Source organism: Aethalodelphis obliquidens, unplaced genomic scaffold, assembly GCF_003676395.1.
Source record: "Aethalodelphis obliquidens isolate GAN/ISIS:26980383/991018 unplaced genomic scaffold, ASM367639v1 scaffold2, whole genome shotgun sequence".
NCBI classification, from domain to species: Eukaryota; Metazoa; Chordata; class Mammalia; order Artiodactyla; family Delphinidae; genus Aethalodelphis; species Aethalodelphis obliquidens.
The window spans coordinates 374,995-388,127 of NW_020837946.1; the positions used below are offsets into that span (position 1 = coordinate 374,995).

Below are 13,133 nucleotides of genomic sequence, written 5' to 3' on the forward strand. Positions count from 1 at the left end.
GGATTCTCTGCAAGGTACAGGGGACAGACTGCTCTTACATGCTACTTCTGGATTTCTTTACTTGTGCAAATGGTGCAACAAGCAGCCAGTTACAGACACTAGCTCTGGAGCAACTCTCTTAAGAGGTTTCATCTTCTTGAATATGGAAAAGAGAAAGGCTGTACTACCATATCTTGTCCACTGGCCATGGTCCAAATCAAGGTGCTTTATTTATTCTAGCATTTGCTGTATGGTTGGCTTTGTGATATCAGATCTCACTAGAACGCTCTTACAGAAAAAAATACTCATTCTCTGTGAAGTTCCTCATTTAAAATGCCGTAATTAAAATGATTTAAATTGTCTCATTGTTTTATTATACACAGCTACTCCAAACCCAGCAATCAGTCATCAACATTACAGACTGAAATACACAGAAACGAACATAGGCAGGCACACAGCCTCGTCACTGGCGGGGCTCTGGGGCACGTACCAATCCCTGCAGTTGATGGCGTCCCCGTAGCCTGGTGTGTCCACCACGGTCAGCCGCAGCTTGACCCCTCGCTCTTCAATCTCAACAGTTGATGCCTCAATTTGGACAGTTCTTTCAATTTTCTCTAAGAAAAAGAAGAAGCAAACTTAATAAAGGAACGTACCTTAAAATAGAGCCAGTTTGCAAAAATGAGAAATTACCTGTTACTTTCTTTTTATTAAACAAATGACTCAGAAGTTCACTATTTCTCTTTAAGGACAGTTCTCAGAAGGTAACATGAGGACTGTGTAAAAACGACCCAGGGTCAGCGAAGGACACATCGCAGCTAAGATTAAAGGGCTGCTTGGGAGTTGAAAATTATAATTTCTGATTCCCGGGACAAAAAGAACAATTAATGAATTCATTTAAAAACCATCCAAGGGCTGCAGTCGTGTTGTGGTGGCCCAAGTCCCAGACTGATGTATGCACGGTTCATTCACTCAACAGCCTCAAGAAGCCCAGTGTCCAGTGCTGGACGCTAACACCTAGGGGAAGAGGTCCGATGACACCTATGCCCACAGAAATCTTCTGTGTATGCCGGTTTTTTCATGAGAACACTGATCCTCCCATCAAACATACAACATAGGCAGGAACTATTACACTTTGTAGACAAAGAAAACAAGCTTGGAGAAGACGGACCATGGTACATGGTCTGAGTGTGTATAATCGAGATCCAAGGACGTCAGGTGCAGCACACCTTTCCCTACCCGACTGACGTTCTCCCTGTGTCTAGAGCCAAACAAAAACAAACAAAACACAAAGCTAAGGCACAAAATACTAATTATGCACTCCGCAGCAGCTTTCACGTAGTGCAGCGTGGAGACTTCCGTACCTGCGGCTCCAGGTATGACTCTTTCTGGGTAGAGGTCAGTCAGGAAGAGGCTGTTTATGAGAGTTGATTTTCCGAGACCCGATTCACCTTGAAACAAAAAGGAAGTTGACGTCATGACGTCGTATGTGTGACACAGTCAAATCTGTTGAGCGTTTCCGTGAGGCCCGGCCCTGGACTGAGCGCCTCACAAACATCCGTCTCTGCATCCCACGTGGCGACTGTGAGCATGGCACAACCCTCCCGGTCCCACTGAGGGGGGAATAGGGGCTCCAAGGCCAGTAGCCTGTGTGCTCAGAGTGCTGTCCAGAGCAAGGCCTCAATTGGAATCCAGGTCTGTGAGGCTCCAGGATCCGTTAAGGTCATAAACACAATGTGACCTCTTCCCAAATATGTGGAATGGACTTGAGGTGGGTTTTTTTTTTGAAAAAAGGAATGCACAGTAGATTTTCAGGTATGGGCTCCGCTAACCCTTAAACTCATCACGTTTCAGAGAACTGAACACACACACACGTCAACAACGCCCAGCTTCCCAAGCTGTGGCAGGGCACGGAGGACGGATGGACAGCTAACCCTTGCGCACAACCAGTCTGCCATCTCCCCTGTGACACCAAGGCAAGAGCAGGCCCCTTGCCCTCTTCCTGCTTCACTCACAGCCCCACATCCCACCGCTGGCAACCACCGTACGTCAGGCAACTTCCTGCTCACTTTGCTGAGTGTAACACGACCAATTCGGGCAGCGCATAGCCACTCAAGCATTTAACGAGTTAAAAATTCCACTTAAACCACTGTGTATCACGTATTCTGAATATTTGAAGTTTGACTTCAAAGAAGATGCAAAATACCAAAAATTAAAATTCCTATTCCAAGGAAGCATGAACAGATTCCAACATTTTACTGGAGGTCATCATCTAAGGCTTAAGTTTGCATGTATTGGTCCGACTGTCCCCTGGGCACCTCGGTGCGACCCCCCCCTCTGCTAAGTGCCTGCTCAGCCTGTGGAAGGAGCATACGTCTGATTTAAAAATTACCTCTGGGAAAATCAAGAACAGAAGACTGAATCTGAAATTTGTAGACATACACGATTAGGACTGCACTTTAACTAGACTGCCATTTTCATAGATGAAAAGGAACATTAAAAGGACAAAAACAGAATTACATTTTGAACATGTCCAAATATAAGAGAGCAAGGATATGACCTAATACACACTATCCCAGCAAGTTGTCCTTTTAATAAAGTGTCCAGCAACGCCCTTTTACACGTTCACTACACTTGCAGGGGACTTTGCCAGGACGTGCCAAGTCCTCTCCCCGAGTGCCAGGCACAGGTGTAGGTGCGGGGACACAGCAGACAACAGGATGGGTGAGTCCCTGCTCCCATGGAGTCTGGCAGTCCAGCAGGGGAAGATGCCAGGCAAAGCCACTCTGTCACCGACTGAATGGTGAGAGCTGTGACTAATACAGCTGAAAAGGGACCAAGGCCAGAAGACAGCTGAGCAAAGGTGTCTGAGTGGAGATGGCTGATTCTAAATTATGAATCTTAATTTTAAAGGTATAAGTGATTTATTTCACTTGGAATAGCTTTGGGGTAACATCTACAAATAATCTGCTTATTAACTCAGAACATGATGCCACCCTTGGGCTGAATCTCTGAGCACACCTAGCTTTGCTCTGTCCTAATACTTTCACTAGTATCTCTATCCCAGCTGGGAGTGTCCCAAATAGGAGCCTTCAGATGGGGGAAACGACGCGAATGAAGGTGTGGACCAGTGCAAATCCATCACCACCCAAAAATTTAACACGAAACAGCAGCAGCCCCTCTCTGCTGCGTCCGGCAGCTTTGGCGCAGCATACAATCGCTTAGCCTCTGAGGTTGGTCGGTGCTGCCGCCCCTACCGGTAGCCTGCTTCTCTGCACTGCCAAGCAATGTTCTGTCGTGTGGATACAACACAACCTGCTGCTGGACAGACACCCGAGCTGTGTCCAGAAAACTGGCTTTGAGAATTCACACACAGTCTGCGACGTGCTATCACTTCTCTCGGGTGCGCCTAGGAGGGGACCGCTGAGTCACAGGGTGCGCATGTAACTGTGAAGAAAGGGCACACTTTGCCTTCTCACCAGCTGCTCCACTGCTAACACTTGCACTGCCTGCCTATAGCACTTCAGCCAGTCTGGCGGGTATGCGGGGCTACCCCATCGTGGTTTTCATGTGTGTTTCCCTGATGACTGAAGAGGACGTCATCGTGTGTTTACCACCCATCTGTTTACCTCCCATGAAACGTCTCTTCAAATCTTTTGACCCTTTTTGTAATTGGGTCATTTGTCTTCTTACTAAGCCTGTGAAAACTTTTATATTCTAGATGTAAGTCCTGTGTTGCATATACTACGATATGAACACTTTCTCAGTTTATGGCCTATCTTCTTACTGGTTCCTTCTGAAGAAGGCAAATCTTGAGTGAAGCACAACGTATTATTTTATTTTGTGACTAGTGCTCTTCATGTCCTAAGCAATCTGCGTGCTCCAAGGTCATAAACATTTTTAAAGCAATTTTCTCCTAGACTTTTTATAGCTTTCCAACTAGGTCAACAATCCATCCTGAGTTTATTGTTGATGTTCAGTGTAAAGGAGGGGCTAGAGTTCACTTTTTTCCCAAACAATCAAGCAATTACTACAGCACTATTTGTAAAAAGACTAACCTTTTCCCATGCTGAATTACCTTGGCACTTTAGTCAAAAATCAGCTGACCATATACATGCGGTCTGGGCTGTTATTTTATGCAGTTGATCTCTATGCCTACCTTACGCACTGCTGTGGATTTTGTTGGAAATCAGATTGTTCTGTCATATTCTAGGCCCTCTGCATTTACATTTGCACTTTAGAATCAGATCACTAATTCCTGTTTTTCAAAAGTCTGCTGTGATTTTGACAGGGATTTAATTGACTCTATGGGTCAATCTGGGGAGGCAGGACATCTGAAGAGCCCCACTCCACGAGCAGGTGAGGTCTCGCAACCCAGTCAGCTTTCCTTTGGTTTTTTCAGCTGTGTTTTGAAGTTTTCAGTGTTGGTCTTGCACACATTTTGTTAAAAAATTTTTTTTAAGTTTAATACTTTAAAAAATATATTTATATTTATTTTTATTTTTGGCTGCTCCGGGTCTTAGTTGTGGTATGTGGAATCTTTTTGTTGCGGTCCGAGTGCTCAGTAGTTGCAGCGCGCGGGCTTAGCTGCCCCGCAGCATGTGGGATCTTAGTTCCCCGACCAGGGATTGAACCCGCGTCCCCTGCATTGCAAAGCAGATTCTTAACCACTGGACTGCCAGGGAAGTCCCCACATTTTGTTTTATTATCCCTAAGCAGTATGTACCTTTTATATTACTATAAATGGTACTACTTTTAAAAAAGATTTTATCATTGTAATTATTTTTGATATTGTATTTCTAAGTTCATTTTTAAATTACTTGCTGGTAATTATAGAAATAAAGTTGATTTTTGTATACTGACCGGAACCTGCAATCTTGCTAAACTTTACCTATTAGATCTAGCAGCTTTGCATTTTCTTACGATTTTAACATACACAAATCATGTTATTTGCCATTAAGGAGATTTTACTTCTTTCTCTCAGTTTTTCATGAGTGAAAGTAATGCTAACTATAGGTATTTCCCCTTTAGGACCAAAGTGATTGATTTCCAGTGTTAAACCACACATTCCTGTGACCAACCCCATTCATTTAGGATGCACAGTCAGTCCTGCCATGACACTTGCTTTGAAAGTGACAATTTGTTCCAACACAACTGATATATTATGTAACAATTTCAGCATAATACAAACGCTGCATTTACTTATGTGTGATTTCACTGGTGAGAAACTAGGTCTACCCAGCAGAATCAAGCCACAAAGGAACACTCCTCCCAAGGCATACACCACAGCTACCAGCTGACGTATTACAAGCCACAGCCACTTACCTCCAGTGTCCCAACTGTCCACCCATCCTCAGATAGCCCTCCTTCCACAACCTCACAATAACACACAGGCTGCAACCATCCTGATGCCCCCTTTCACCAACTTCAGTTCAGTGGCTTATTTGGTGTAGTAATTTTGATTTCTTAACCATTTAACATGTGAAACTGAGATCATTTTTACTATGTTCCTAACACGTCACTGAGGAAGGTTTTGAGTGTCGTGTCCCTATTTTCCCTGCATGATGATTTTTTAGGAACACACAAATATTGTGTTACAGTAGAACTGACTGTATTAAGGACTTGCTGCAATTTTAGTAAGGTGTCTGTGTCTAGGCTCATGAGGAATTAAGTCTACTTTTCTCATCATTTGCAGTAGGGCAGTGCTTGGCCTAATACTCTCATAATGCAGAGCATGTCTGGTGAATGTTCCACGTGCCTCACAAGAGCAGGTGTCCTGCAGCTGTTCAGCACAGTGCTCTGCATGTCAGCTGGGCTGTACTGTTTGACAGCATAGCTTAAACGTTCTACCACGTTACTGACTTTCTATCTGCCTCATACGCTACTGTGAGGGGTGTTAAAAACTCCTGTCCTCACAGATTTATCCTTCTCCCATCAGACTCTGCGTCGTGCATATTTTAGATAATGTTGTTTTGAACAGATCCCTTTCTCGTTATGATATAAAGTTCTTCCTCTCTGGGAATATTCAGGTAGTAGACCTAAAGTCTGCTTTGTCTGATAGTAATTCAGCCACTTCAGCTTTATGACTGGGGCTTGCATCACAATGTCCCATTCTTTTATTTTTAATGAAAAGGGTTTTTCCTGTAGACAACAGGAGGTCATTTAGTCTGATAACCCCTACCTTTCCCTTATACTTTACCTTGTCCATTTACACATAATTATCGACAAGGTTATGCTCAAGGCTGCCATCTTGCTGCCATCTTCCTTTTTTCTTTTCCTGCTTTCTTTTGGACTGAATACTTTTTTTTTTTTTTTTTTTTTTTTTTTTTGCGCTACGTGGGCCTCTCACTGTTGTGGCCTTTCCCGTTGTGGAGCACAGGCTCCAGACGCGCAGGCTCGGCGGCCATGGCTCACGGGCCCAGCCTCTCCGCGGCATGTGGGATCTTCCGGGACCAGGGCACGAACCCGTGTCCCCTGCATCGGCAGGCGGACTCTCAACCGCTGCGCCACCAGGGAAGCCCCTGCATACTTTTTTATACTCTATTTTATCAAAGCTATTGGCTTTTAGCCAAGTCTTTATTTTTCTAGTGGATGCTCTTAAGTTCACAACGTGCACCATTAACCCAGCATCTTCCTTTCAGTAATGTTCTACCGCCTCACACGTAACGTAAGAAGTTCACAGCTGCACGCTTCTACTCACCCTGTCCTCTGCGCTACCCTTATTCATTTTATTCCTACACGTTACACACTATCAATTATCTTTGAAAGAAATTGAAAAGCAAGAAGTCTTATTTTTACCAATACATTTGCCATTTCCAGTGCTCTCCTTTCTGTGCCAACTTGAAAACCTCATTTAATCTTCCTTACGGTATACGTCTGATACTGATAAATTCTTTCCACTTATTTATCTGAAAATGTCTTTACCTTCTTTTTAACCTTCATTTTTAAAGGTTATTTTTGACAAACACAGAATTCTAGGCTGATAGTTTTATACTTTCAGTACTTTAAACTGTCATTCCACATGGCTTACATTATTCCTGATGAGCAGTCAGTGGTCCTTCTTACCTCCGACCCTATGTAATGTTTTTCTTTTTCTTTGGCTGCTTGTAGGATTTTCCCATTCATCAGTGGTTTTCACCATCTGGTTACATGCCCTGGTGTGCTTGTACGATTTTCCCATTTATCAGTGGTTTTCACCATCTGGTTACATGCCCTGGTGTGCTTGTAGGATTTTCCCATTCATCAGTGGTTTTCACCATCTGGCTACATGCCCTGGTGTGCTTGTAGGACTTTCCCATTTATCAGTGGTTTTCGCCATCTGGTTACATGCCCTGGTGTGCTTGTAAGATGTTCCCATTTACCAGTGGTTTTCACCATCCGGTTGCGTGCTTTTCTTTACATGTATTCTGCTTGGTGCTTTAGTTTGGATGCTTTCTATTGCCCCCGTTCTTCTGCAGTGTACAATTTGCTGTTAGGCCCATCAGAAAATTTTTTATCTCAGACGTTGTATACATTTTTTAATCTCTAGAAGTTCCATTTCGTTCTTTTCTGGATCTGCTTCTACTGCCTGATTTCTGTCCTGGTTACGGGCCATTTTTTCCCCCTTCTTTGCACATCCAGGAACTTTTTAGTGGATGCTCAGTATTGTGAAGGTTATACTGTAAGTGTCTAGATTTTAATGTCCTTCTTTAATGAGTGATGGGTTTTTGTCCTGGCAAGTAGGTAATTCATTTGTAAAGAAGCTTGATCCTTTCAAGGTTCGTTTATGAGCTTTGTTAGACAGGGTTTAGAACAGCCTTTATGTGAGTTTAGCCCTCCTCCTAAGCAAGGACTTTCCTGAATGTCATGGGTGTTCAGTAAGATTTCCCTCCGGTTGGCTGGAATTCCAATGTCTCCTTGACCCCTTTCCAGCTCTCTAACTCCATCCATGCAGTCTCCTTCCTGGTGGTTCTATTTTGCCTGGCTTCAAGGAGGCTTCCCCTACCCATATACAAGTTACTGTTCAGCCATGGTGCCAAAGGAACCCCAATGCAGATGTGTGAAGTCGTTCTCTTCTGCCTGTTACCTCAGCTTCCCCGAACTGTGGTCTCATTCTTCAGCCGAGACTAACGGTGTTAGGTTTACTCCTCCCTGGGAGAAGGGCAGGTGAATGGCAGAAAGCTGGAGTACCTTTATAGTTCATAGAATTCTTTTTCCTTCTCTCAAGGACCAAAGTCCTGCACTGCCTGTTCAATGTCTTAAAAGGGCTGTTTCATGTATCTTGCTGAGGCTTCTGGTTATTCAGGTCAAGAGGACTAGTCTGGTACAGCTTTTTCAGGGTTTGGCAAGCTGCAGCTCTCCTGCGAATCTAGCCCTCTACCACATGAACAAAACAGAGCTTCACTGGGACAGCTGTGCCTGTTTGTTCATGTGTCGTCTATGGCTGTTTCCCACGACGACAGTGGAGTTAACAGCTGCACCAAAAGCTGTAAGGCTCACAAAGCCTTAAATATTTACTATCTGACCCTTTACAGAAAGAGCTTGTCAACCCCTGAGTTATTCTATCAGGGCCAGAAGTAACTGTCTGGTTTTAAAGCTCTAAATTAAGTAACTGTGTGACAGACTGCACTGCATTTCTCTTTTCTACCAGGAACTGGAATTTGCATTATTAACATCATCATGTAATTGTGCTCCTAAAACATGTCACCATTCACTTCTCTGGGCCTAGGGTCCCACAGTTTTTTTCATCTCAGATTTGTGAACTGTTTATCCCAGGAAACAATCGTTTGTCCCACTCATGCATGAGCACCCATCAAGCTTTCCCAGCGGCTACCTCAGCATTTGGGGAGAATCTTGCGATTATCAGAAATGAAATAAAATGTGGTATGGTAAGCAGAATTAATAGTTCATCAAGTTAAGTTTGTTATGGACACACTGAAACAGAATATATATGCTATAATCCATGATAAAACATATCTGATACAATAGACATTTCAGGTAACCACTCAATTTCAAACGACTTTAAGTACTTATTTTAAAACACGTGTGTGTAGTAAGGGTTGTTCCTTGTTTAAAATATACCCACCAGAAAAAGTTGAACAGTTCTTTTTATGAGTATTAAATAAACATGCTTCTGGTTAATTATAAGTGTTTGTTATCTTTCAAGTGTAACAAATTACTGTAAAATTCAGAGGCCTAAACCAACAACAAACATTTACCACCTCATGGACTCTGGGTCAGGAGTTCAGGAGTGTCTAAGGTGGGCGGTTATGGCTTGAGGGTCCCTCTGTGGTGACAGGGATGTTGGCCAGGATGGCGGTCACCAGCAGGCTTAACTGGGGCTGGAGGACATTTCTGAACGGTCACTTACATGGTCACTGGCAGGCCTCAGCGCCGTGCCCTGCAGGACTTCACTATGAAGTGTCCCGACAGTGATGATTCAAGAGAAGGCAAGGCACAGGCCACACCTTCATCTCCACAACGTCCTACTGGCTACACGAGTGAGCCCTGCTCAGTGGGGAAGGGGCTAGAAAGCGTCATGGACACCAGGCCGCAAGGATTTGGGGGGCGGCGGGAGGGCTTCAGAGGCCCGCTGTCACAATGAGCAAACACTTTCACTACATACAAGCAAAAAATGACATAAAAATTATAATTCTGCACTTCAGCAAAATTTTCTAAAGAAGTTTTTTTTTCCAAATTCCCAAGTTATTTGACTCCGTCAACAAAGGAATCTTCCCTGTGACTTTTAGGTTACATTATTATACTCCACAGGTTGGGAAAAGGAGACACCCACATATTTAATAACTTGAGAGTACAAGTTAATTTCTTACCAACCACCATTAGCGTGAATTCAAAACCTTTTTTCACTGATTTTCGATGAACTTGATTGGGAAGATTTGCAAATCCAACATAGCCAGGAGTTTCCGGATTTATAAACTGAGTTGGTTGTTGCTAAAAAAAGAACAAATAAACACCTTATTAGTTGCTTTTAAGACATTATTAAACCTGTGACAAACACAGATATCCTTAGTTCTCACAAATCAAAGAAGTATACACATAAATCAATACTCCCAAAAAGTCACTGCTATCAGAAAACTGACGGTATTCATTTGAAGATATTTAAAAAAGAAAAACCAATCCAGTATCACTTCATGCCTACATGCTGACCTAAAATAACATTTCTGTTAAGCAATTAAGCAATACATAAAAGATACATGCTTAGTTCATCTTAGTACAATTTCAAATCTCAACTTAAAAAATTGTCTATAGAGTTGAAGGAAAATCTGTCAGACGTACAAAGTAAGACCCCACTTACAGTGGTCTCATTCAACAAACTTCACTAAAGAACAGCTTCCAGGGCTTCCCTGGTGACGTAGTGGCTGAGAGTCTGCCTGCCGATGCAGGGGACACGCGTTCGTGCCCCGGTCCGGGAAGATCCCACATGCCACGGAGCGGCTAGGCATGTGAGCCATGGCCGCTGGGCCTGTGCGTCCGGAGCCTGTGCTCCGCAACAGGAGAGGCCACAGCAGTGAGAGGCCCGCATACCGCAAAAAAAAAGAACAGCTTCCAAAGTAAAGACTTCGTGTATCAGGAGCGGTGCATTTGTGAAAAGTAGCCAGGAAACAGTCATGTCTCTTGCTGCATTCCTAGCTCAATGGAACCGAGCCCCACCGAGGGTGAGGCAGCCCACTTAGGGGTGGGATGCTGAGAATCTAGCTTCACAGACCAAGAGAAAGAAGACTGAGAGTGAGAAAGGGGTCACGGCGGAAGCCGCTGAAGCGTCAATGTTCCTTGATAGATGGATACCTGACACGAGGAGATTCAAAAAAGCAAGTATAGTAAAACAGTGAAATCTAGGCTGTGATATACTAAAAATGGGAAGAAATAAAAAAAGATACAGCAATTGATGTATTAAATGTACAAGGCAAGATTTAGAATAGTACTTCCTTTAAGGTTACCTTTTATAAATATATAGTCACACATGCAAAAAGAATATTCACAAAACGTCACAAGCGGTTATTCTGAATAATGGAATTATGGCTAATTTTTATTTTCCTTTTTGCTTATCAAAGTTCCACACTGACACTTGTATAAAAAATGAAAATCGGGGCTTCCCTGGTGGCGCAGTGGTTGAGAGTCTGCCTGCCGATGCAGGGGACACGGGTTCGTGCCCTGGTCCGGGAAGATCCCACATGCCACGGAGCGGCTGGGCCCGTGAGCCGTGGCCTCTGGGCCTGCGCATCCAGAGCCTGTGCTCCACAACGGGAGAGGCCACAACAGTGAAAGGCCCGCGTACCGCAAAAAAAAAAAAAAAAAAAAAAGAAAATCACTATGACTGCGCATCACTGTAAGAAACACCCGAAGACTTAAAAATAAAAAGTAAAGAGAAATAATAATCTTGCAATTTTAACTACAAGTTCTGTTTTTCTCAGCATGTCTTTTAGAACCAATTCCTTTCCAGGCTCTGGACTAATTTTCAAGAGCTGACGTAAGCCAATTTATCAAGTCTGAGAACCCCATAAATTTCATCATGATGAATTATTACAATTTTAAAATTATTATTTGAATGGTCTGCTGGGAATGATCTAGGGAGGCTAAATGGATTGTCATTAATGTTTTTAGAAACAAATTGAAAATCTGAAAAAAGAAAGCTCACAGCTTTTAGGATGACTGTTAAATTAGAACTCTGTCTTAATGAATCAAATAACAGTTATATTAAAAATAATGAATCAGGGCTTCCCTGGTGGCGCAGTGGTTGAGAGTCTGCCTGCCGATGCAGGGGACACGGGTTCGTGCCCCGGTCCGGGAAGATCCCACATGCCACGGAGCGGCTGGGCCCGTGAGCCATGGCTGCTGAGCCTGCGCTCCGCAGCGGCAGAGGCCACAACAGTGAGAGGCCCGCATACCGCAAAAAAACCCAAAAACAAAACAAAACAAAATAATGAATCATAAAAATCTTGACTACAAAAGGTTTCAAAACATAAAGCAGTTTCTCCTTATATTGTAGATACACAAAGTGTGATCTCTTACCTTAGACATCTTTAGTGAAGTTTTGTCAATCTGTCTAAAAAAAAGAAAAGTACATGTATATCCATACATATATACATACATATTCAATTTAACATGAATTGATATGTAAAAAGGCTCACATGAGGCATCAATAGCTTGTCTCACTCAGCTTCTCATTATGTCAAATACTTCCCCAGAAATGATGAAATTATCACCTCATTATATAAATTAGATATAAAAAATTAAGCTAATGAAAGCGACCATCTATACACATGTATAGATATATACATTCCATGTCTTCAACAATACCTTTTTTAGTACTGATTACACGTTAGGCACTAAGGAGCAACTGGAGAAAAAGACAAATTCCCATAACCTCTGGAATTACGTAATTTCCTTTCTCTCTTTGAAAGCTTTGTACAAGGAAGGGGTGCCTGTCGGAGCCCATCTGTCTGCTGTCTGCTGGAGACTTCCTGAGCTCCTGAGAACTGGACCTTGACACTGGGGCACACACAGCAACACAACTACACTTACAAGTAAAAGAAAAAGGACTGGAGGCACTTGAGTGCTCGAGAACTGTGACGATAGTTCGGGAGCTTCGGGAGATGTGGGGTCTGCCGGCTAACCTTTGGTGACAAAGTCAAGAGATGTGAATACCGTCAAATTTGATTCCTTCTGGTGCTTAGAAACTTATGAGAAAACTTCTTTCACTTTCTTGCCTCCCTATTTCCCCCAGACTGAAACATTCCTGAATGCTGCACACACCCAAGTTTCCTTTTTGAATGGAAATGTTCCCAAACCTCTGAAAAAATGGTTAACCAAGGTCAAGATAGCAGTAGCATTCTTAACTTAACTCGAACTCTGTGGTACGATGTCATAGAAGATAAGGATACAGTCTTGGTTCTCCCTCTCATCCGTCTGGCAGGAACGAGAGGGGAAAAGGGAGAAGAGTCTGTAAACTGCTTCTTACTATGACAGATCATCACTAAAGGTGGGGAAGGAGTACTGGGTGCAGCCTAGTGTGCAAAGGAAGGAGCAATTCTGACTAAGGAGACAGGTAAAGCTCCATCTAGGTTGTCCAAAATGCTTCAACCTAGGCAGCAGGATCAAGGCAAGCTTCCAGGACAGCAGAAACGCTAGGCAGCAGGAGAAGCAGAAGATGAAGGCTT

The 13,133-nt window shown here is 43.3% G+C and overlaps 1 protein-coding gene across 2 annotated transcripts in view; it reads right to left on the reverse strand.

Annotated features, from left to right (window-relative positions):
- Positions 1-13,133, reverse strand: part of SEPTIN2 (septin 2) — a 34,071-nt gene that overhangs the window by 14,705 nt on the left and 6,233 nt on the right. The window contains exons 2-5 of one of the 2 annotated variants that reach the window (XM_027116370.1): positions 11,986-12,019; positions 9,786-9,906; positions 1,341-1,427; positions 470-593 (exon numbers count right to left, since the gene is read on the reverse strand). In XM_027116370.1, the coding sequence (XP_026972171.1) occupies positions 470-593; positions 1,341-1,427; positions 9,786-9,906; positions 11,986-11,994 (341 nt within the window). In that variant the 5' untranslated portion in view covers positions 11,995-12,019. The remainder of the gene's footprint in view (positions 1-469; positions 594-1,340; positions 1,428-9,785; positions 9,907-11,985; positions 12,020-13,133) is intronic. The other variant, XM_027116376.1, reaches the window with a different exon arrangement.